This window comes from Poecile atricapillus, chromosome 4, assembly GCF_030490865.1.
Source record: "Poecile atricapillus isolate bPoeAtr1 chromosome 4, bPoeAtr1.hap1, whole genome shotgun sequence".
Lineage (NCBI taxonomy): Eukaryota > Metazoa > Chordata > Aves > Passeriformes > Paridae > Poecile > Poecile atricapillus.
In genome coordinates, this window is record NC_081252.1 from 74,624,139 (window position 1) to 74,648,576 (window position 24,438).

The 24,438-nt window shown below is 56.2% G+C and overlaps 1 protein-coding gene across 1 annotated transcript; it reads right to left on the bottom strand.

The window, feature by feature from the left end:
* Positions 1–853: 853 nt before the first annotated feature.
* Positions 854–20,332, bottom strand: CPXM1 (carboxypeptidase X, M14 family member 1). Its single transcript, XM_058838858.1, has 15 exons — positions 19,642–20,332; positions 19,418–19,534; positions 17,885–17,994; positions 16,578–16,717; positions 15,779–15,863; positions 12,896–13,046; positions 12,078–12,160; positions 11,863–11,986; positions 10,664–10,860; positions 9,644–9,823; positions 7,042–7,297; positions 4,984–5,025; positions 3,168–3,307; positions 2,342–2,444; positions 854–1,800 (listed from the first exon to the last, which is right to left on the bottom strand). Exons 1-15 carry the CDS (start codon positions 20,330–20,332, stop codon positions 1,550–1,552), a joined length of 2,670 nt encoding a protein of 889 aa, XP_058694841.1. The 3' UTR covers positions 854–1,549.
* Positions 20,333–24,438: the final 4,106 nt, after the last annotated feature.

The following is a 24,438-nucleotide window of genomic DNA, read 5'->3' on the forward strand; positions in this document are numbered from 1 at the left end:
GGGGGCTGGGGAGGGGTCACCGCGGCGATGATTCCCCCCCTCCCCGGGCTGGAGCCTCCCCGTGGGGCGTCCCGGGGGTCCCGGTGGTGTTGGGGACCCCCCGAGGAGCGGCCCAGCCCAGCGTTGAGGGCTCTCCTTTATTTGGGGAGGGGGCGCAGGGACGGGAGAGTCCCTTGAGCCTCCTTGGGGACCCCCCACCCCCAGGGGGGACATGGTGACCTCAGGGCCGAGCGGGGCACAGCCCCCTCACCCTGGTAGGGCCGCCGGGGGGGTTATGGGGGGGGTCACCCCATTTTTGGACCCTGCGGACCCCCCCAGCGCCCCCCCGGCTCCGCTCGGGACTCGGGGTGCTCCGTGCCGCTGTCCCCCGTGTTCCGGGGGCTCCAGGGGGTGCCCGGGTCCTCTGACCCCCCCCCCCCCCGCAGCCCCCAGCCCCTCTCTCGGTGTCCCCAAAATCCCAACACCCCCCAGTGCCCCCTCACGGCCCCAGGACCACCCCATTGTCCCCGTGATGTCCCCAGAAACTCACAGACCCCCCGGCAGCCCCCGGACCGTCCCGGTGGCACCGGCACTGTCCGGCCGCCCCACGCTGCAGGCCCCCATTGTCCCCGTGGGAACGGCCCCGGTGTCCCCTCAGTGTCCCCCCGGTGTCCCCCGAGCCCCCTCAGTGTCCCCTCAGGGTCCCCTCAGTGTCCCCCCGGTATCACCTCAGTGTCCCCCCGGTGTCCCCTCAGGGTCCCCCCGGTATCCCCTCAGGGTCCCCCCGGTATCCCCTCAGGGTCCCCCCGGTATCCCCTCAGGGTCCCCCCGGTATCCCCTCAGCGTCCCCCCAGCCCCGCCCCCTTCGCGCCACAGACGAATCTCGCACCCTATTGGCCCCCGCAGCCGCCCCGCCCCGCCCCTACCGCCGCTATCAGCCAATAGGAGCCCAGAGCTGAGGAGAGGGGCGGGACAGCGCTCACATGCGCGTCGAGGGCGGAGCCACGTGATCCAATGGGGACGGGGCGGAAGGGGCGGGGCCGTGGGGAGCAATTGAGACGGGGAGGGGGCGTGGTTTAGTGGGCGTGGCTTAGGAGCAGGGCCCATTTGTGCCCACGGAAGGGGGCATGGTCTCAGGAGGGGCGTGGCCTCGCCGAGTTCCCACGCGAGGGTCTGGGGCAGGATCGAGCCCCGGTCCCGGTCCCGGACCCGGTCCCATTCCCGTTCCCATTCCCATTCCCGTTCCCATTCGCGTTCGCGTTCCCATTCCCGTTCCTGGTCCCATTCCTGTTCCCGGTCCCATTCCTGTTCCCGGTGCTGTTCCCGGTCCCATTCCCATTCCCATTCCCGGTCCCATTCCCGGTCCCGGTCCCATTCCTGTTCCCGGACCCTCTGCCGCTCCACACCCGCAGAGTCGCAGCGGCAGCGCAGCCAAACTTTACTGGGCGCCGTTCCAGCGCGGTCCCCCGGCCGAGCCCGCGGCCCCGGGACCCCCCGCTCACTCCCCGGGACCCCCCCGCTCACTCCCCGGAACCCCCCGCTCGCTCCCCGCGGTCCCGGGACCCCCCGCTCAGTGCCCGCGGCCGTGGGCTCGCAGGCGGCGGAGGCGCAGCCGCTGCAGCCGCAGGGCCGGGTCGGGGCCCGGGCGGGTCCCCCCGGGCCGGTGGCGGCTCCTCGCCCGCGCCAGGCGGAAGCTGCACGGGGTGGGAACGTTCTCGAAGTAGACCCGGCACGGCCGCGTGGCCGCCTCGTAGCCCTCGGCCCGCGCCGTCACCTCGTACTCGCCCGGGTTCAGCAGCCGCCAGTAGTCACCGCCCGAGGCTGCGGCGGGGGCGGCTGTCACCTCCTGTCGCCATCCCTGTCCCTGCTGCCATCCCCACCCCGTTCCTGTCCTCGTCCCCAGCCCCAATCCCGTTCCCAGCCCCAATTCCATTCCCAGCCCCAATCCCATTCCCAGCCCCAATCCCGTTCCTCATTCCCAGCCCCAAACCCATTCCCAGCCCCAATCCCGTTCCCATTCCCAGTCTGACTCTGCTTCCATTGCCAGTCCCATCCCACTTCCATCCCCATCCCTTTTGTATCCACAGTCCCATTCCTGTCCCTGTCCCCTTTCCCAGTCTAATCCTATTTCCATCCCCACCCGCAATTCCCAATCCCATTCCCAGATCCCATCTCATTCCTTTCCCTGTCCCCATCTGTCACCCCATTCCCATTCCATCCCTGGCCCTATCCCACCTTCATTCCCAATCCCATTTCCACTCCCACCCCAAAGCCATCCCGGTGTCCCGGTTTCCCAGTTTCCCAGTTTCCCAGTTTCCCGGTGTCCCGGTGTCCCGGTTGTGTCCCGGTTGTGTCCCGGTACCGGTGCGGACGTCGTGGTTGATGCCATCCACGGAGATGATGGCGTTGGGGATGCCCTGCTCGGTGTCATCGTCCTGAACCACGCCCTTGATGCCACGGTGCACCTGGAGGGGGTTGGGACGGTGGCACAGCTGTGTCCCCTCCCCTGTCCCAGTGCCACCCGCAGCCTTTGGGGACAGCTGTGTCCCGCTGTCACCCTGCTGTCACCCTGCCCGTGTCCTCCCTGCAGTGTCCCCGGCCTGTCCCACCCCAAAAGGCTTATGGAGAACCCCTGGGGTTTCCCTGACCCTGACCTGCCTGTGACCCCATTGTCCCCATGACCCCAGACCCCTCCCAGTGTCCCCAGTGTCCCCATTGTCCCCATGACCTCAGACCCCCCCGGTGTCCCCAGTGTCCCCATTGTCCCCATGACCCCAGACCCCTCCCAGTGTCCCCAGTGTCCCCATATCCCAAATCCCCCATCCTTGACCCCCCTTCCCCAGTGCCCCCATTCCCACCACCCCCAGACGTCCCCATTGTCCCCATGTCCCCAGACCCCCACAGTGCCCCCATTGTCCCCATGACCCCAGACCCTCCCCCCAGTGTCCCCATTGTCCCAGCACCCCCAGACCCCCACAGTGTCCCCATATCCCCCAAATCCCCCTAAATCCCCCATCCTGGACCCCCTTCCCCAGTGCCCTCATTGTCCCATCACCCTCCTCACAAACATCCCTGGGGTGCCTTCGGTGCCCCCTGCACCACATCCCCAACCCTCGGGTGCCCCCCGAGCCCCCTGGGTGCCCCCCGATCCCCCCGGGAGCCCCCCAAGCCCCCCGGGGGTGCCCCACCTGCTCCATGAAGAGCAGCAGAGACTCGCGGTTGTTGTCCCACTCGTGGGGCAGCTCGGACGCGTGCGGGAATTTGTCGCAGGAAAGCTCCACGGTGATCTCGAAGCAGTTGGTGTGCAGGTAACTGAAATCGTTCATACCTGCCCGGCAAAGGGGGGCAGAAATAGAGAAAAAAGTAAAATTTTTACCGTGAAATTTTAGGGTTTTTTATGTTTATTTGGATGATTATGTTAAGTTTATATTTAAATTCTAGGATTTTAAAATCTAAATGTCTTCTATCTTAATAAAGAAAGAGATAAAAAATAAAATAAAGATAAATAAATATAACTAAAGATAATTAAACCCAAACAAAGCTGTGATGAAGCGTGTGCACCTCATTGGGAGACAACTCCACCCCCAGAAACCCAGCTCCAATAACCCACACCCAATAACCCACCCCGATAACCCACCCCGATAACCCACCCCGATAACCCACCCCGATAACCCACCCTGATAACCCACCCCGATAACCCACCCCGATAACCCACCCTGATAACCCACCCCGATAACCCACCCCGATAACCCACCCCGATAACCCACACCCAATAACCCACACCCAATAACCCACCCCGATAACCCACACCCAATAACCCACACCCAATAACCCACCCCGATAACCCACCCCGATAACCCACACCCAATAACCCACCCTGATAACCCACCCCGATAACCCACCCCGATAACCCACCCTGATAACCCACCCTGATAACCCACCCCAATAACCCACCTCGATAACTCACCCCGATAACCCACCCCGATAACCCACACCCAATAACCCACCCCCAATAATCCACCCAGATAACCCACCCCGATAACCCACCCCCGATAACCCATCCTGATAACCCACCCCGATAACCCACCCCCAATAATCCACCCTCATTAATCCACAACAATAACCCACCCCGATAACCCATCTCAATAACCCCAAGTAGCCCACCTTGATAACCCACCCCGATAACCCACCCCGATAACCCAGCCCCTATAACCCACCCCAATAACCCACCCCAATAACCCACACCCAATAACCCACACCCAATAACCCACCCCAATAACCCACACCCAAAAATCCGCCCTCATTAACCCACATGTGATAACCTATTCCAATAACCCACCCTGATAACCCACCCCAATAACCCACACCCAATAACCCACCCCAATAACCCACCCCGATAACCCACCCCGATAACCCATCCCGATAACCCACCCCGATAACCCACCCCGATAACCCACCCCTATAACCCACCCTGATAACCCACCCCGATAACCCACACCCAATAACCCACCCCAATAACCCACACCCAATAACCCACTCCGATAACCCACCCCGATAACCCATCCCGATAACCCACACCCAATAATCCACCCTCATTAATCCACACCAATAACCCACCCCGATAACCCACCCTGATAACCCACCCCAATAACCCACCCCGATAACCCACCCTGATAACCCACCCCCATAACCCACCCCCATAACCCACGCCCAATAATCCACCCTGATAACCCACCCCGATAACCCACCCTGATAACCCACCCCCATAACCCACCCCCATAACCCACCCCGATAACCCACCCCGATAACCCACCCCGATAACCCACCCCAATAACCCACCCTGATAACCCACCCCGATAACCCATCCCGATAACCCACCCCGATAACCCACACCCAATAACCCACTCCCCTCCCAACACCTTTAAAATTCAATTCTCCCTCATTTAAACCTCAAAAACCTCAACCCCAAAAAATCCAAACCCTTTCCCCTCTCCCCTTACTCACTGCCAGCCACTGTGTGCCACTGGGCTCCGTTGATGATGTTACCTGGTAGAAATGTATAAATATAATATAATATAATATAATATAATATAATATAATATAATATAATATAATATAATATAATATAATATAATATAATATAATATAATATAATATAATATAATATAATATAATATAATATAATATAATGTATTATATTGTATTATATTGTATTATATTGTATTATATTGTATTATATTTATTATCATATAATATCACATTACATCACACTGCATTATATCACATTACATTATATCACATTACATTACATTACATTATATTATATTATATTATATTACATTATATTACATTATATTACATTATATTACATTATATTATATTATATTATATTATATTATATTATATTATATTATATTATATTATATTATATTATATTATATTATATTATATTATATTATATTATATTATATTATATTATATTATATTATATTATATTATATTATATTATATTTTCGGCTTAAAACCCAGCGGCGCCAAGAAAATTGATCTATTGGGAAGGGGGTGAGTGAAAAACTAAACAAAATATATTTAATTAATTAATAATATAAAATGTAAAATGAAAAAATATATAAAATGAAGATAAATAAAGAGAAATAAAGATCAATATGGATAAAGGACGATTAATAAAATAAAATACATATATATATATTTTGACTGAAGGGTTTTGGGGGGACTTTGAGGGGTTTATTATAAAATATTATATTTTATATTATATATTATAGTATAGATATTTTATATCTATTTTATATGTTTTTATATATATTATATATATTTTATATATATTATATTTTATCTATTTTCTATATATTATATATTATTTTCTATTTATTTTTATAGTTTATACATATTATCTATATATTTTATATATGTATTGTGTATTTATATATATACACTTTATATTTACTTTATATATTTATTTTGCATATAATATAATTATATATAATACACAATATAATATATATTTATATATAATATAGAATTATATTCTATTTTCTATAATTATTATATATTATTTATAATTATTTTAATTATCTTATTTGTATATAATAAATGTTATATTATATTATATTATATTATATTATATTATATTATATTATATTATATTATATTATATTAATTTTATTATTTAAAATTATTATATATAATAAATATTACATAATATTTATATGTTTATATAAAAATACATATAAATATATATTATAATACATATATATTTATATATAATAAATTATATTTATAATTATTATATATTACAAATATTAGATAATATTTATATGTGTATATATAAATATTCATATAAAAATTATGTTATATTATATATATTTATATACAATAAATTTTATTATTTAAATTATTATATACTATTTATATATCATTATTATATAATATATATTATATATTTATATAATATTTGTATTATATATTATATGTATTATATATTTTATTTATATTATATATATATTATATATTTTTTTTATATATTTATATATTTTATATATATATTATGTATTTATTTATTTTTTAATACATAAAACCTAAATATAAACCATATAAGATAAAAAAAAAATAAATCACATAAAATAAATAAATAAATAAATAAATAAATAAATAAAAGAAAAGAAAACAAGGGAAAAGAAAAGAAAGAGAAAAGAAAAGAAAAGAAAAGAAGAAAAGAAAGGAAAAGAAAAGAAAAGAAAAGAAAAGAAAAGAAAAGAAAAGAAAAGAAAAGAGAAATAAAAAGATAAAATAAAACAAAATAAAATAAAATAAAATAAAAGAAGATAAAATAAAATAAAGTAAAATAAAATAAAGTAAAATAACATAAAATAAAATAACATAAAATAAAATAAAATAAAAGATAAAATAAAATAAAAGAAGATAAAATAAAATAAAAGAAGATAAAATAAAATAAAATAAAATAAAATAAAATAAAATAAAATAAAATAAAATAAAATAAAATAAAATAAAATAAAATCACTTGGAATCTCCTTTCCCCGTTACCGAAGCGGGTGAAATCCTCGTGGTGGCACCTGCGGTTGTTGCCGTTGGCCATGGCGGGGTTGGCGCTGGCGTAGACGGTGGCGAGCCAGCGGAACACGGCATCGTCCGGTGTCGGGGTGAGCTCCTGGGCCAGCCAGGGGGTTCGGCTCATGTCGAACGGGTACGTGACCACCAGCTCCCCTCCGTGCAGATTGGCGCTGAGCACGAACGGGTACCGCTGCATCCACGAGATCACCGCACGCGTCTCGGCGGCAACCTGCGGGGTTTGGGGGTGACAGAGGGGTTTTGGGGGATTACAGAGGGGTTTTGGGGGGTTACAGAGGGGTTTTGGGGGTTACAGAGGGGTTTTGGGGGGTTACAGAGGGGTTTGGGGGTTACAGAGGGGTTTTGGGTAACACTGCATCCACGAGATCACTGCACGCATCTCGGCGGCAACCTGGGGGGACATGGAGATGGGATTTGGGGGTGACAGAGGGGTTTGGGGTTACAGAGGGTTTTGGGGGGTTACAGAGGGGTTTGGGGGTTACAGAGGGGTTTGGGGGTGACTTCGGGGGGTTTTGGGTAGCGCTGCATCCACGAGATCACCGCACGCGTCTCGGCCGCCACCTGCGGGGTTTGGGGGTGACAGAGGGGTTTTGGGGGGTTACAGAGGGGTTTGGGGGTGACAGAGGGGTTTTGGGGGGTTACAGAGGGGTTTGGGGAGTTACAGAGGGGTTTTGGGGGGTTACAGAGGGGTTTGGGGAGTTACAGAGGGGTTTTGGGGGGTTACAGAGGGGTTTGGGGGGTTACAGAGGGGTTTTGGGGGGTTACAGAGGGGTTTGGGGGGTTACAGAGGGGTTTTGGGGGGTTACAGAGGGGTTTGGGGGGTTACAGAGGGGTTTTGGGGGGTTTTGGGGTGACTTTGGGGGGTTTTGGGTAACGCTGCATCCACGAGATCACCGCACGCGTCTCGGCGGCAACCTGGGGGGACATGGAGATGGGGTTTGGGGGTTTTGGGGGGTTACAGAGGAGTTTTGGGGGGTTACAGAGGGGTTTTGGGGGGGTTACAGAGGGGTTTTGGGGGGTTTTGGGGTTACTGAGGGGTTTTGGGTAACCCTGCATCCATGAGATCACCGCCCGCATCTCGGCAGCCACCTGGGGGGTTTGGGGGTGACAGAGGGGTTTGGGGGTGACAGAGGGGTTTGGGGGGTTACAGAGGGGTTTTGGGGGGTTACAGAGGGGTTTTGGGGGGTTACAGAGAGGTTTTGGGGGGACTTTGAGGGGTTTTGGGTACCGCTGCATCCACAAGATCACCGCCCGCATCTCTGCGGCCACCTGGGGGGTTTGGGGGTGACAGAGGGGGTTTGGGGGTTACAGAGGGGGTTTGGGGGTTACAGAGGGGTTTTGGGGGGACTTTGAGGGGTTTTGGGTACTGCTGCATCCATGAGATCACCGCACGCGTCTCTGCGGCCACCTGGGGGGACACGCAGGGACAGAGGGGAGGGGTTTGGGGGGTTTCAGAGGGACTTTGGGGAGGTTTTGAGGGGCTCTCAGAGGGACTATCAGGTGGTTTTGGGTCTTGCTGTGACACTGGCACAGGATGGGAGGATTTTGGGGTGGTTTTGGGGTCTCACTGTGACACTGGCACAGGATGGGAAGGTTTTGGGGTGGTTTTGGGGTCTCACTGTCACACTGGCACATGATCGGAGGATTTTGGGGTGGTTTTGGGGTGGTTTTGGGGGCTCACTGTGACACTGGCACACGATGGGAAGGTTTTGGGGTGGTTTTGGGGGTTCACTGTAACATCAGAACACGATGGGAGGATTTTGGGGTAGTTTTGGGGTGGTTTTGGGTCTCACTGTGACACTGGCACACGCTGGGAAGATTTTGGGGTAGTTTTGGGGGTTCACTGTGACACCGACACACAATGGGAGGGTTTTGGGGGCTCACTGTGACACTGGCACATGATGGGAGGATTTTGGGGTGGTTTTGAGGGCTCACTGTGACACCGACACACTATGGGAGGGTTTTGGGGTGGTTTTGGGGGTTCACTGTGACACTGACACACAGTGGGAGGATTTTGGGGTGGTTTTGGGGTCGTTTTGGGGTCTCACTGTGACACTGGCACACGATGGGAAGATTTTGGGGTGGTTTTGGGGGTTCACTGTAACATCAGAACACGATGGGAGGATTTTGGGGTGGTTTTGGGGTGGTTTTGGGTCTCGCTGTGACACTGGCACAGGATGGGAAGATTTTGGGGTAGTTTTGGGGGTTCACTGTGACATTGACACACAATGGGAGGATTTTGGGGTGGTTTTGGGGTCTCACTGTGACACTGACACACGATAGGAGGATTTTGGGGTGGTTTTGGGGTAGTTTTGGGGTCTCACTGTGACATTGACACACAATGGGAGGATTTTGGGGTGGTTTTGGGGTCTCACTGTGACACTGACACACGATGGGAGGATTCTGGGGTCTCACTGTGACACCGACACAGCCCAGGTGGCTTTTGGTCCACCACAGCTCCTCTGTGATAGGCTGGGCAGTTTTGGGGTCTCACCACATCCCCCCCCCAGGACAATCAGACCATTTTTGTGTTTTTTGGCCATTTTTGCCCTCTCACCGTGGCGTTGGCGAAGGTGTAATACTCCGGGATGGGGATGTAATGGTTGGGAAACCGGTGAGGCACCAAATCGTTGTCCTCGGCGTCCCAGAGCGCCGTGTTCAGATCGGCAAAGTTGTGGTTGAGATCGATGCCCTCGTACGTCCAGCGGCCCATGGCCCATCCCACCAGCTCCGAGCCCTGCCGGCGGCACCGCGGCCGTCACCGCCAGCGCCGGGTGACACCGGGGGACACTGACACCGCGCCAGGTGACGCCGGCACTGTGCTGGGTGACACTGGCACCGTGCCGGGTGACGCCAGCAGCGCACTGGGTGACACCAACATTGCACTGGGTGACACCGACACCATGCCGGGCAACACTGGCACCGTGCCGGGTGACACCGCACTGGTGACACCAGCACCGCGCCGGGTGACGCCAGCACCGCACTGGGTGACACCGGCACTGCGACGGGTGACGCTGGCACGGCACTGGGTGACACCGGCACCGCGCCGGGTGACACCGACATTGCGCCGGGTGACACCGGGTGACACCGACACTGCACTGGGTGACACCAACACCGCACTGGGTGACACCGACACCGCACTGGGTGACACCAACACTGCACCGGGTGACGCCGACACCGCACCGAGTGACGCCGGCACCAGACCGGGTGACACCGACACCGTGCCGGGTGAGACCAGCACCGTGACAGGCGACGCCAACACCGCGCCGGGTGACACCGGCACCACAACAGGTGACACCGACACCGCGCTGGGTGACACCGACACCGCGCTGGGTGACACCAGCACTGCACTGGGTGACACCAGCACTGCACTGGGTGACACCAGCACCGCGCTGGGTGACACCGACATTGCGCCGGGTGACACCGGGTGACACCAACACTGCACCGGGTGACACCAGCACCGCACTGGGTGACGCCGGCACCGCACTGGGTGACACTGACACTACACTGGGTGACACACCGGGTGACACACTACACTGGGTGACACCAACACCACACCGGGTGACACCGACCGTACCAGCTTGTAGGCGGTCTCGTATCCGTCGGGGTTCATGGAGGGCAGCAGGTGGATGCGCGTGTCCGTCACCAGCTGCACCACGCGGGGGTTGCCCAGCCGGAATTCCCGGCACAGGAATTCCATCAGGTTCAGCAGCAGCTCCCGGCCCAGAACCTCGTTCCCGTGCATCCCGGCCACGTAGCGGAATTCCGGTTCTCCTGTCGGGGGTGGAGATGTGGCTGGAGGGGTTTTGGTGGCTGTCGCTGTCCTCGTGGCAGCTGTCTGGGTGTTCCTGTGTCCCTGTCACCATCCTGGGTGTTCCTGTGTCCCTGTCCCCACCCTCGGTGTCCCTGTGTCCCTGTCACCATCCTGGGTGTCCCTCTGTCCTTATCCCCATCCTGGCTGTCCCTGTCCCTATTCTGGGTGTTTCTGTGTCCCTGTCCTCACCCTCAGTGTCCCTGTCCCCATCCTGGGTGTCCCTGTCTCCATCCTGGGTGTCCCTGTGTCCCTGTCACCGTCCTGGGCGTCCCTGTCCCCACCCTGGGTGTCCCTGTGTCCCTGTCACCGTCCTGGGTGTCCCTGTGTCCCTGTCACCATCCTGGTTGTCCCTGTCCCATCCTGGCTGTCCCTGTCCCCACTCTGGGTGTCCCTGTCCCGCTCAGTTTGGGTGTCCCCGTGTCCCCAGCTCCATCCTGGGCATCTGCAGCCGCTCTGTCCCCATCCTGTGCCAGGCTGGGTGGCCCAGTCACCCCCCCCGAGCCAGCCAGGGCATCCTTGGTGACTGTCCCCAACCCCCGGGACTGTCCCCAGCCCCCATGACTGTCCCCAACCCCTGTGACTGTCCCCACCCCTGTGACTGTCCCCAACCCCCGGGACTGTCCCCAATCCCTGTGACTGTCCCCAACCCCTGGGACTGTCCCCAGCCCCCATGACTGTCCCCAATCCCTGTGACTGTCCCCAACCCCCGTGACTGTCCCACCCCAGCTGTCCCCAGCTGTCCCCAGCTGTCCCCGGCTGTCCCTAGCTGTCCCACCCCAGCTGTCCCCGGCTGTCCCCAGCTGTCCCCAGCTGTCCCACCCCAGCTGTCCCCAGCTGTCCCCAGCTGTCCCACCCCGGCTGACCCCGGCTGTCCCCAGCTGTCCCCAGCTGTCCCCAGCTGTCCCCAGCTGTCCCACCCCAGCTGTCCCCGGCTGTCCCCAGCTGTCCCCTCCGCCACCCACCGAGCTCGTGCTGCCCGGGGTTGTCCGAGATCTCCATGGCGAGCAGGCGCAGCCCGCGGGAGCTCTGCCCGATGCTGTACACGCGGGTGATGTCCGGGCACTCCTCGCTCACCCTCCTCATCAGCTGCGGGTGGCGACAGCGTCAGGGACACCCCGGGGACACCCTGAGGTGGCACAGTCCCCTCCCCCGCCTCGCAGGGACACGGAGGTGGCACCTTTTTCATCTCCTTGTAGTTGTGGTGGCGGAAATCCAGCTGAGCTTCGGGCGGGGGCTGCGGGGAGCGGGAATCGCTGGGGTCTGCGGGGACACGGGGGACATCGAGGGGACATCGAGGGGACAGCGAGGGACAGCGAGGGGACATCGAGGGGACAGCGAGGGGACAGCGAGGGGACATCGAGGGACAGCGAGGGGACACGGGGGGATATGGGAGGACATCGAGGGGACAGCGAGGGGACAGCGAGGGACAGCGAGGGGACACCGAGGGACAGCGAGGGACAGCGGGGGACAGCGGGGGGACACGAGGGGACATCGAGGGGACACGGGAGGACATCGAGGGGACACGGGAGGACATCGAGGGGACACGGGGGGACACCCAAAGGGTCCCCACGGGACAGCTGGGGACACCCAGAGGGTCCCCCCGGGGCAGGGGACACCCAGAGGGTCCCCATGGGGCAGGGGACACCCAGAGGGTCCCCACGGGGCAGGGGACACCCAGAGGGTCCCCACGGGGCAGGGGACACCCAGAGGGTCCCCACGGGACAGCCGGGGACACCCAGAGGGTCCCCACGGGGCAGGGGACAGCTGGGGACACCCAGAGGGTCCCCACAGGGCAGGGGACACCCAGAGGTTCCCCATGGGGCAGGGGACAGCCGGGGACACCCAGAGGGTCCCCACGGGGCAGGGGACACCCAGAGGGTCCCCACGGGGCAGGGGACAGCCGGGGACACCCAGAGGGTCCCCACGGGACAGGGGACACCCAGAGGGTCCCCACGGGGCAGGGGACAGCCGGGGACAGGCGCAGGGGACACTCACCGGGCAGGGGACAGCCCAGCACCTCGGCCCGCAGGCAGATGGTGCCGTTGGGGAACCAACTCTGGGGGTTGATGCGCAGGAATCGGCCCACGAGGGGAGACGGCAGCAGGTTCAGCACCGGCGTCTCGGGGTCTTTGTTCCCGGGAAACACCTGCGGGGACACCGGGGGACACCGGGGGACACCGGGGTCAGGGGGGACACGGGGGACACCGGGGGGACACCGGGGTCCGGTCCCCTCCAGCCCTTAAGGAGGAGCAGCAGGGCCGGGGGTGGAGCTCAGGTGGGCAGAGGGAGCCCCAAATCTGTTCCTGGCATGGGTCAGGCAGCGGGACCCCAAAATCCTCCCCTGGCATGGAGATCCCCAAACCTGATCCTGATACAGCCCTGACACGGGGACCCCAAATCTGCCCATGGGACAGGAACCCCCCAAATCCACCTTCAGCATGGGGGACCCCAAATCCACTGATCACAGAGACCCCAAATCCACTGATCAGAGACCCCAAATCCACTGAGCACAGAGACCCCAAATCCACTGATCAGAGACCCCAAATCCACTGATCAGAGACCCCAAATCCACTGATCACAGGGACCCCAAATCCACTGATCAGAGACCCCAAATCCACTGAGCACAGGGACTCCAAATCCACTGATCAGAGACCCCAAATCCACTGATCACAGGGACCCCAAATCCACTGAGCACAGAGACCCCAAATCCACTGATCACAGGGACCCCAAATCCACTGATCAGAGACCCCAAATCCACTGATCAGAGACCCCAAATCCACTGAGCACAGGGACCCCAAATCCACTGAGCACAGGGACCCCAAATCCACTGATCAGAGACCCCAAATCCACTGATCAGAGACCCCAAATCCACCCTCAGCACGGGGACCCCAAATCCACTGATCACAGAGACCCCAAATCCACTGATCAGAGACCCCAAATCCGCTGAGCACAGGGACCCCAAATTCAGTTCTGGCACAGAGAACCCCAAACCTGATCCTGATACAGCCCTGACACGAGGACCCCCAAATCCACCACTGGTAGGAGGACCCCAAATCTGTCCCAGCACGGCGCTGACACAGGGACCCCAAATCTGCCCATGGGACAGGAACCCCCAAATCCACCCTCAGCATGGGGACCCCAAATCCACTGATCACAGAGACCCCAAATCCACCCTCAGCACGGGGACCCCAAATCCACTGAGCACAGAGACCCCAAATCCACTGATCAGAGACCCCAAATCCACTGATCAGAGACCCCAAATCCACTGAGCACAGGGACCCCAAATCCACTGATCACAGAGACCCCAAATCCACTGATCAGAGACCCCAAATCCACTGAGCACAGGGACCCCAAATCCACTGAGCACAGGGACCCCAAATCCACCGAGCACAGAGACCCCAAACCCACTGATCAGAGACCCCAAATCCACTGATCAGAGACCCCAAATCCACTGATCACAGGGACCCCAAATCCACTGAGCACAGAGACCCCAAATCCACTGAGCACAGAGACCCCAAATCCACTGAGCACAGAGACCCCAAATCCACTGATCAGAGACCCCAAATCCACTGAGCACAGGGACCCCCAAACTCACCTGCCACAATTAACCCCAAAACAATTAACCCCACTATAATTAACCCCCCCCCCAATTAACCTCCTCTGGCATCGCCATCCACCTGTCACAATTAACCCCCCACCTAATTAACCTAATTAAGCTAATGAACCCCTCCCAGTTGATCAGTGTCCCCCCGTTGGGCACCCACCACCTCTTGGGTGTCATTGATGGAATAATTAACCCCCAACACAATTAACCCTGGCATAATTAACCCCCAACGCAATTAACCCCCAACACAATTAACCCTGGCATAATTAACCCCCAACACAATTAACCCTGGCATAATTAACCCCCAACACAATTAACCCTGGCATAATTAACCCCCAACACAATTAATCCTGCCATAATTAACCTCCAACACAATTAACCCCCAACGCAATTAACCCTGGCATAATTAACCCCCAACACAATTAATCCTGCCATAATTAACCCCCAATGCAATTAGCCCCCAACACAATTAACCTAATTAAGCTAATTAACCTAATTAACCCCCCCAGTTGATCAGTGTCCCCCCATTGGTCACCCACCACCTCTTGGCTGCCGTTGATGGCATAATTAACCCCCAACGCAATTAACCCTGGCATAATTAACCCCCAACACAATTAACCCTGGCATAATTAACCCCCAACACAATTAACCTAATTAAGCTAATTAACCTAATGAACCCCTCCCAGTTGATCAGTGTCCCCCCGTTGGGCACCCACCACCTCTTGGGTGCTGTTGATGGAATAATTAACCCCCAACACAATTAACCCCCAACACAATTAACCCCCAACACAATTAACCCTGGCATAATTAACCCCCAACGCAATTAACCCTGGCATAATTAACCCCCAACACAATTAACCCTGGCATGAATAGCCCCCAACACAATTAACCTAATTAAGCTAATTAAGCTAATGAACCCCTCCCAGTTGATCAGTGTCCCCCCGTTGGGCACCCACCACCTCTTGGGTGCCATTGATGGCATAATTAACCCCCAACACAATTAACCCCCAACACAATTAACCCTGGCATGATTAACCCCCAACACAATTAACCCGCAATACAATTAACCTAATTAAGCTAATTAACCTAATTAACTCCACACAGTTGATCAGTGTCCCCCCGTTGGGCACCGACCATGTTGATGGCATAATTAACCCCCAACACAATTAACCCCCAATGCAATTACCCCAAACACAATTAACCCCCAACACAATTAACCTAATGAAGCTAATGAAGCTAATGAAGCTAATTAAGGCCCCCAGTGGATCACCCACCGCCTCCTGGCTGCCGTTGAGGCTGGCTCTCCAGGTGTGCGAGTCGTTGCTGACCTGCACCTTGTAGGACGTCACCCCCTCGTAGCTGTGGGGCACAGAGAGCGGGGAGAGGCTCGGGGGTCCCCAAATGTCCCCAAATGTCCCCAAGTGTCCCCAGGTGTCCCCAAATGTCCCCAAGTGTCCCCAAGTGTCCCCAAGTGTCCCCAGCCCGTCCCCAAATGTCCCCAAGTGTCCCCAACTGTCCCCAGCGTGTCCCCAGCCCGTCCCCAAATGTCCCCAGGCTATCCCCAAATGTCCCCAAGTGTCCCCAAATGTCCCCAAATGTCCCCAAATGTCCCCAAATGTCCCCAGGTGTCCCCAAATGTCCCCAGGCTGTCCCCAGATGTCCCCAAGTGTCCCCAAATGTCCCCAGCGTGTCCCCAAATATCCCCAGCCTGTCTCCAAATGTCCCCATCGCGTCCCCAAATGGCCCCAAATGTCCCCAGATATCCCCAGTGTGTCCCCAGTGTGTCCCCAGATGTCCCCAGCCTGTCCCCAAATGTCCCCAGCATGTCCCCAGGCTGTCCCCAGATGTCCCCAGCCTGTCCCCAGATGTCCCCAGGCTGTCCCCAGGCTGTCCCCAGATGTCCCCAGATGTCCCCAGATGTCCCCAGCCTGTCCCCAGATGTCCCCAGATGTCCCCAGATGTCCCCAGCGTGTCCCCAGCGTGTCCCCAGATGTCCCCAGATGTCCCCAGCGTGTCCCCAGATGTCCCCAGATGTCCCCAGATGTCCCCAGATGTCCCCAGGTCCCCCCTCACGTCCAGATGGAGTTGAGCCCCTGGGTGACGATGCCGGTGAAGCGCGTGGTGCCACCAGCGTCCACCTGCAGCCACTGCTCCGTGTCCTCGCGCGCCGCGCACCAACCGCCATCGAAGGGATCGCCATCCGAGAGACCCGACTGACGGGGGAACAATTAACTCATCTGCCCTAATTAACCCGGCACTAATTAACCCAGCACAGTTAACACAACACAGTTAACCCAAACACAGTTAACCCTGCCATAATTAACCCAACACAATTAACCCCCAACACAATTAACCCAGCACTAATTAACCCAGCACAGTTAACACAACACAGTTAACCCAAACACAGTTAACCCTGCCATAATTAACCCCCAACACAATTAACCCAAACACAATTAACCCAGCACTAATTAACCCAACACAGTTAACCCTGCCATAATTAACCCCAACACAATTAACCCAAACACAATTAACCCAAACACAATTAACCCTGCCATAATTAACCCCAACACAATTAACCCCCAACACAATTAACCCTGCCATAATTAACCCAAACACAATTAACCCCCAACACAATTAACCCTGCCATAATTAACCCAAACACAATTAACCCAGCACAATTAATCCAATACAATTAACCCAAACACAATTAACCCAACACAATTAACCCAAACACAATTAACCCTGCCATAATTAACCCAAACAAAATTAACCCAACACAGTTAACCCTGCCATAATTAACCCAAACACAATTAACCCAAACACAGTTAATGACTAACACAATTAACTCCAGCACACTTAACCTAAACACAATTAACCCAGCACAATTAACCCAGCACAATTAACCCCAACCCAATTAACCCAACACAATTAACCCCCAACACAATTAACCCAACACAATTAACCCCCAACACAATTAACCCCCAACACAGTTAACCCAACTTAATTAACCCAGCACTAATTAACCCAATACAATTAACCCAAACACAATTAACCCTGCCATAATTAACCCTGCCATAATTAACCCCCAACACAATTAACCCCCAACACAATTAACCCCCAACAGGATTAACCCCAGCACAATTAACCCAAACACAGTTAATGACTAACACAATTAACTCCAACACAATTAACCCAAACACAATTAACCCAACACAATTAACCCAAACACAATTAACCCAAACACAATTAACCCTGCCATAATTAACCAAACCAAATTAACCCCAAAACAATTCACCCAAATACAATTACCCCCCAATACAATTAACCCCAACCCAATTAACCCAGCCCAATTAACCCAGCCCAATTAACCCCTGCAGTACCTGGATGTTGAGGCGGGCGCGGTGAGCTCCCAGCCCGAGCCGTTTGTGGCTGGACGCCCGGAGCTGCGAGTCCAGCACCCGCAGGGACTCCAGCCCCAGGGGGGGACACGCTGGGGACACCCAGGGGACACCCGGGGCTCACACCGGGACCCCCAGGTACCCCCAGGTGCCCCCAGGTACCCCCAGATGCCCCCAGGTACCCCCCAGGTACCCCCAGATGCCCCCCAGTACCCCCAGATGCCCCCAGGTACTGCCAGGTACCCCCCAGGTGCCCCCCAGGTGCCCCCCAGGTACTTCCAGGTACCTCCCAGATACCCCCAGGTACACCCAGATACCCCCCAGGTACCCCCAGATGCCCCCCGGTGCTCCCCAAGTACCCCCAGGTGCACCCAGGTAACCCCAGGTACCCCCCAGGTACTTCCAGGTACCTCCAGGTGCCCCCCAGATACCCCCAGGTACGCCCAGATACTCCCCAGGTACCTCCCAAGTGCCCCCCCAGGTACCCCCAGATGCCCCCCGGTGCTTCCCCAAGTACCCCCAGGTGCACCCAGGTAACCCCAGGTGCCCCCAGGTGCCCCTCAGGCACCCCCCAAGCTCCCCCAGGTGGCCCCCAGGTACCTCCAGGTACCTCCAGGTACCTCCAGATGCCCCCAGATACCCCAATGTGCCCCCCAGTTACCCCCAGATGCCCCCAGGTACCCCCCAGATGTCCCCCCAGGTACCCCCAGGTACCCTCCAGTGCCCCCCAAGTTCCCCCAGGTACCACCAGGTGCCCCCCAGGTACCCCCAGATACCCCCAGATGTCCCCAGGTACCACCAGCTGCCCCCAGGTATCCCCAGATGTCCCCAGGTGCCCCCCAGGTACCCCCAGATGTCCCCAGGTGCCCCCCAGGTACCCCTAGATGCCCCCAGGTACCCCCCAGTACTCTCCGGTGCCCCCCAGGTATCCCCAGATACCCCCAGATGCCCCCAGGTGCCCCCCAGGTACCTCCAGGTGCCCCCAGGTGCCCCCAGTACTTCCAGGTTGCCCTTAGGTTCCCCCCAAGTTCCCCAAGGTACCTCCAGGTGCCACCAGGTACCCCTAGATGCCCCCCAGGTACCCTCCAGTGCCCCCCAAGTTCCCCCAGGTACCCTCCAGATACCCCTCAGGTGCCCCCCAGGTACCTCCAGGTATCCCCAGGTACCCCCAAGTGCCCCCAGGTACCCCCAAGTGCCCCCCAGGTATCCCCCCAGGTATCCCCCCCCGTACCCCCAGATGCCCCCAGGTACCCCTTAGGTTCCCCCAGATGCCCCCAAGTTCCCCCAGGTACCTCCAGGTGCCCCCAGGTACCCCCAAGTGCCCCCCAGGTACCCCGAGGTATCCCCCAGGTACCCCTCAGGTGCTCCCCAAGTACCCCCAGGTACTCCCAGGTGCCCCCAGATGCCCCCAGGTGCCCCCAGATGCCCCCAGATGCCCCCCAGATACCCTCAGGTACTCCCAGGTGCCCCCAGGTGCCCCCAGGTGCCCGGGCCACCCTCCCCCAGCGCTCGTACGCGGTTCCTGCGGAGCCTCCGGAGCCTCCGGCTTCTTCCTCAGCACCTTCTTCCTCCTCAGCACCTTCTTCTTCCTCACCACCGTCTTCCTCAGCACCGCCACCGTGGGCGCTGCGGCTGCCGGGGGGGACACGGGGGTGTCAGGGAATCCCTCCAGCCCCCGGCACCCCAAAATCCCCCGATGGAACCCCCCCTTTACCCTCCGAGCCTCTCCCCGCTCCTACCTGTGCCCGCGGGGTCCCGCAGCCGGGGGGAGCCGGGGCTGGGGGGGAGCGGCGGGGCCGCGCTGCCCCTCGGGGGCTTCTCCGTGCTTCCCTTCGGGGGTCCCTCGGTGCTGCCCCTCGGGGGTCCGGCTGTGCTTCCCTTCGGGGGTCCCTCGGTGCTTCCCTTCGGGGGTCCGGCTGTGCTTCCCTTCGGGGGTCCGGCTGTGCTTCCCTTCGGGGGTCCCTCGGTGCTTCCCTTCGGGGGTCCCTCGGTGCTGCCCCTCGGGGGTCCGGCTGTGCTTCCCTTCGGGGGTCCGGCTGTGCTTCCCTTCGGGGGTCCGGCTGTGCTTCCCTTCGGGGGTCCCTCGGTGCTTCCCTTCGGGGGTCCGGCTGTGCTTCCCTTCGGGGGTCCCTCGGTGCTTCCCTTCGGGGGCTTCTCCGTGCTTCCCTTCGGGGGTCCGGCTGTGCTTCCCTTCGGGGGTCTCTCCGCGTTTTCCCTCGGGGGTCTCTCCGTGCTTCCCTTCGGGGGTCCGGCTGTGCTTTCCTTCGGGGGTCCGGCTGTGTTTCCCTTCGGGGGTCTCTCCGTGTTTCCCTTCGGGGGTCTCTCTGTGTTTCCCCTCGGGGGTCTCTCCGCGTTGTCCCTCGGGGGGCTCACGGTCGCGCTGCCTTTCCAGTTGGGCGTCTCGCTGCTTTTAGGGGCTCCCCCGGCCATGCTCTTGGTTTTGGGGGTTCCCGTGGTGCTGCGGTTTCTGGGGGACACCCCGCTGGTTTTGGGGGTCCCGCTGGCCGTGCCCAGCCCGGTGGAGCGGGGCCGGGCGGGCTGGGGGGGCGCGGCGCGGGCGGGGGGCGCCGGGGGGCCCAGCAGGAGGAGCAGGAGCAGCAGCGGGGCGAGGGGGAAACCCGCCATGGCCACGGTCCTGCCGCTCCCTGCCGGTCCCTGCTCGCTCCTGGACCCGCTCCCGGCCCCTCCCGCCCCCTCCCTCCGCCCCTTCCCCGCCTGCCCGGGACCCCCGGCCGCTTCCTGCCCTCCCCCTGACCGGGACCCCCTCCCGCTTCCTGCCCGGGACCCCTGCCCGTGTCCCTCTCCCGCTTCCTGCCCGGGACCCTCTCCCACTTCCTGCCCTCCTCTTGCCCTCCCCCTGCCCGGGACCTCCTCCCGCCTCCTGCCCGGGACCCCCGGCCGCTTCCTGCCCTCCCCCTGCCCGGGACCCCCGGCCGGGCCCTGCCCGGGACTCCGTGAAACGGCCCCGGTTCCTCTCCCCGCATCACGGGACCCCCGTGTCACCTCCAACGGGGGCCACCGGCTCCCGCCCGCTCACCTGCGGGCCCTGCCCGGTGTCCCCACCGTGTCCCCACCGTGTCCCCCTGTCCCATCCCCGTGTCCCGCTGTCCCCCCGCTGTGTCCCCGCTGTCGGGGAGGGACCGGCGGAGCGGCGGCAGCTCCGGCCGAGCCCGGGGACCCGGGAGGTCCCGGAGCCGCCGCTGCGGGGGGAGCGGGGCCGAAGCCGGCTGCGAGGGGCGGCCCCCGGCCCCGACCCCTCTCGGGGGTGCCCCGGGAGCGGCTCCGGGTGCGGGTGCGGGGCTCTGGGTCCCGCTTCTCCCCCAGCCCTGCGCGGGGTCTCACCCGCGCTCCTTTTCCACCCCGAACAAAACATTCCCGGCTCGGCTTTCCCTGCTTTTATTGGGATCTCCCGCAGGCGCCGGAGCCATCCCTGTCCCTTGTCCTCATCCCTGCTCCCTCCGCAAGGAGAGGGACGGGTCCCTGTGGCTCTGGAGCTGCTCCGGGATCCTTTGGATCCGCATCACCCTGGGATGCTCCTTCACCATCCCCCGGCAGCGGGGACGGAGCATTCCCTGCCCGATTCCCAGGGAATCCAGCGATTCCAAGGGCTGGATGCTGGGAAGGTTTTTGTTCCGTCGAGGCTCTGGAGAGGCTCCAGGAGGAGCGGCTCCACGTCACGGCACTTTCGAGGTTTGGAGAATTCCCAAGTGTTCCTGGCACTCTTCCAGCCCCCAGATTCTGGATTCGGCTGCCTCAGCGCTTCCCGGGATGTCGGGAATTTCCTGGTGCGGCCGCCAAATCCCGCTTGGTGATGCCTTAAAGGCGCCGTGGCTTTTCCAGGCAGGAATCCTGCCGGGAAACCTCCCCGCCAGGGCCGTGTCTGGGATTTCACCCTCATCCTCCTCCCCGGGGCTGCACATCCACAAGGTTCCAGAAGGTTCCAGAAGGTTCCAGAGGGTTCCAGAGGGTGCTGTGGTTGTTGGGGCGCTGGGATGTCCCGTTGTGACGCGTGCCCCGATCCCGCTGTGATCCCAAAGGCTTCAGGGCCGTTCCCAGGACAGCAGCAGCTCCCGGATCCCTCTGGAGAAGCCGAATCCCAACTCCCGGCCGGCCCCAGGGCTGCGGAGGCTCCGCTCCCGGGAGGGACAGGGGATGTTGGAGCAGGAAAAGTGGGAATTCTGAGCTTCCCGAGGGCTGTGCCAAGGAAGAGATCCACAGGGATCCCGAGGAAACGCAGAGAGATCCCAAGGGATGAGCCAGGGGGAAATCCATGGATCCAGAGACCTGTCCCGATGGCTGGAGCTGATCTCCCAGGAGATGTCCCAGGTGGAAGAGTTCATGGAGAGGGAGCTGCACCAGGGGAAAACCGGGAGACACCGGGAGCTGCACCAAGGGAAAACCGGGAGGCACCGGGAGCTGCACCAGGGGAAAGGCAACGGGTGCGAGGATCTGTCCCAGCGGGAAGGATTCGCCAACCAAGAGCGGAGCCAAGGGCAATCCAGAGGATCCCAAGAGCGGAGCCAAGAGATCCCAAGAGTTGTGCCATGGGGAATCCAAGAGATCCCAAGAGCACTGCCATAAGGAATCCAACGGATTCCAAGAGTTCTGCCAAGGGGAACACAGTGGATCCCAGGAATGGTGCCAAGGAGAATCCAACAGATCTCAAGAGTGGTGCCATGGGGAATCCAGTGGATCCCAATGGTTGTGCAATGGGGAATCCAGCAGATCCCCGGAGTTGTGCCAAGGGGAATCCAGTGGATCCCAAGAGTTGTGCCAGGGGGCATCCAAGGGACACAAAGATCTGTCCCTACGGGAAGATCTCCTCAGCCAAGGGATGTCCCATTGGGAACACCACCCTGCCCCAGGGAAAGCCGGAACATCCCAAAGGCCGAGCCCACGGGAAGTCAATGGATACAAAAGTGTGTCCCAATGGGAAGAGCTCATCAACCACGAGATGTTCCTTGTGGAAGAACCCATCAACCAGGAGATGTTCCACATGGAAGAATCCATCAACCACGAGATGTTCCACATGGAAGAATCCATCAACCACGAGATGTTCCACATGGAAGAACCCATCAACCAGGAGATGTCCCATGTGGAAGAACCCATCAACCACAAGATGTTCCACATGGAAAAATCCATCAACCACGAGATGTTCGAATGGGAAAAATCCATCAACCAGGAGATGTTCCACATGGAAGAACCCATCAACCAGGAGATGTCCCAGTGGGAAGATCTCATCAACCAGGAGATGTCTCACATGGGAGAATCCATCAACCAAGAGACATTCCATGTGGAAGAATCCATCAACCAGGAGATGTTCCAATGGGAAAAATCCATCAACCAGGAGATGTTCCAATGGGAAAAATCCATCAACCAGGAGATATTCCACATGGAAAAATCCATCAACCACGAGATGTTCCACATGGAAGAACCCATCAACCATGAGATGTTCCACATGGAAAAATCCATCAACCAAGAGACGTTCTATGTGGAACCCATCAACCAGGAGATGTTCCACATGGAAGAACCCATTAACCACGAGATGTCCCAATGGGAAGATCTCATCAACCACGAGATGTTCCACATAGAAGAACCCATCAACCAGGAGATGTCTCACGTGGAAGAATCCATCAACCAAGAAACATTCCATGTAGAAGAACCCATCAACCAAGAGATGTTCCAATGGGAAAAATCCATCAACCAGGAGATGTTCCACATGGAAGGATCCATCAACCAGGAGATGTTCCACATGGAAGGATCCATCAACCAGGAGATGTTCCACATGGAAGAACCCATCAACCAAGAGATGTTCCAATGGGAAAAATCCATCAACCAGGAGATGTCCCATGTGGAAGAATCCATCAACCAGGAGAGATCCCAAACAGAAGAATTCACTGACCAAGATCCGTGCCAAGGTGACACCAAGAGACACCCAGAGCAGCGCCAAGGGAATGTCAAGGGATACAAAACTCTGTCCCAATGGGAAGATTTAATCCATCAGGAGATGTTCCATGTGGAAGAATCCATCAACCAGGAGATGTTCCACATGGAAAAATCCATCAACCAGGAGATGTCCCAATGGGAAGATCTCATCAACCAGGAGATGCTCCACATGGAAGAATCCATCAACCAGGAGATGTTCCACTTGGAAGAACCCATCAACCAGGAGATGTTCCACTTGGAAGAACCCATCAACCAAGAGATGTTCCAATGGGAAAAATCCATCAACCAGGAGATGTCTCACATGGAAGAATCCATCAACCAGGAGACATTCCTTGTGGAAGAACCCATCAACCACGGGATGTCCCAATGGGAAGATTTAATCCACCAGGAGATGTTCCATGTGGAAAAATCCATCAACCCAGAGACATTCCATGTGGAAGAACCCATGAACGACGAGATGTTCCATATGGAAGAATCCATCAACCAAGAGATGTTCAAATGGGAAAAATCCATCAACCAGGAGATGTCCCACGTGGAAGAACCCATCAACCAGAAGATGTCTCACTTGGAAGAACCCATCAACCAAGACC

Bases quoted from the DNA above. Each gene is read 5' to 3' on its own strand.
- CPXM1 (XM_058838858.1), bottom strand. From the start codon at position 20,332: ATGGCCGGGGGAGCCCCTAAAAGCAGCGAGACGCCCAACTGGAAAGGC. The intron at 19,535-19,641 runs GTAGGAGCGGGG...CCCCCCCGGCAG, and splicing joins GCGGGACCCCGCGGGCACAG to CCGCAGCGCCCACGGTGGCG. The intron at 5,026-7,041 runs GTAACGGGGAAA...CATTTCTACCAG, and splicing joins CGAGGATTTCACCCGCTTCG to GTAACATCATCAACGGAGCC.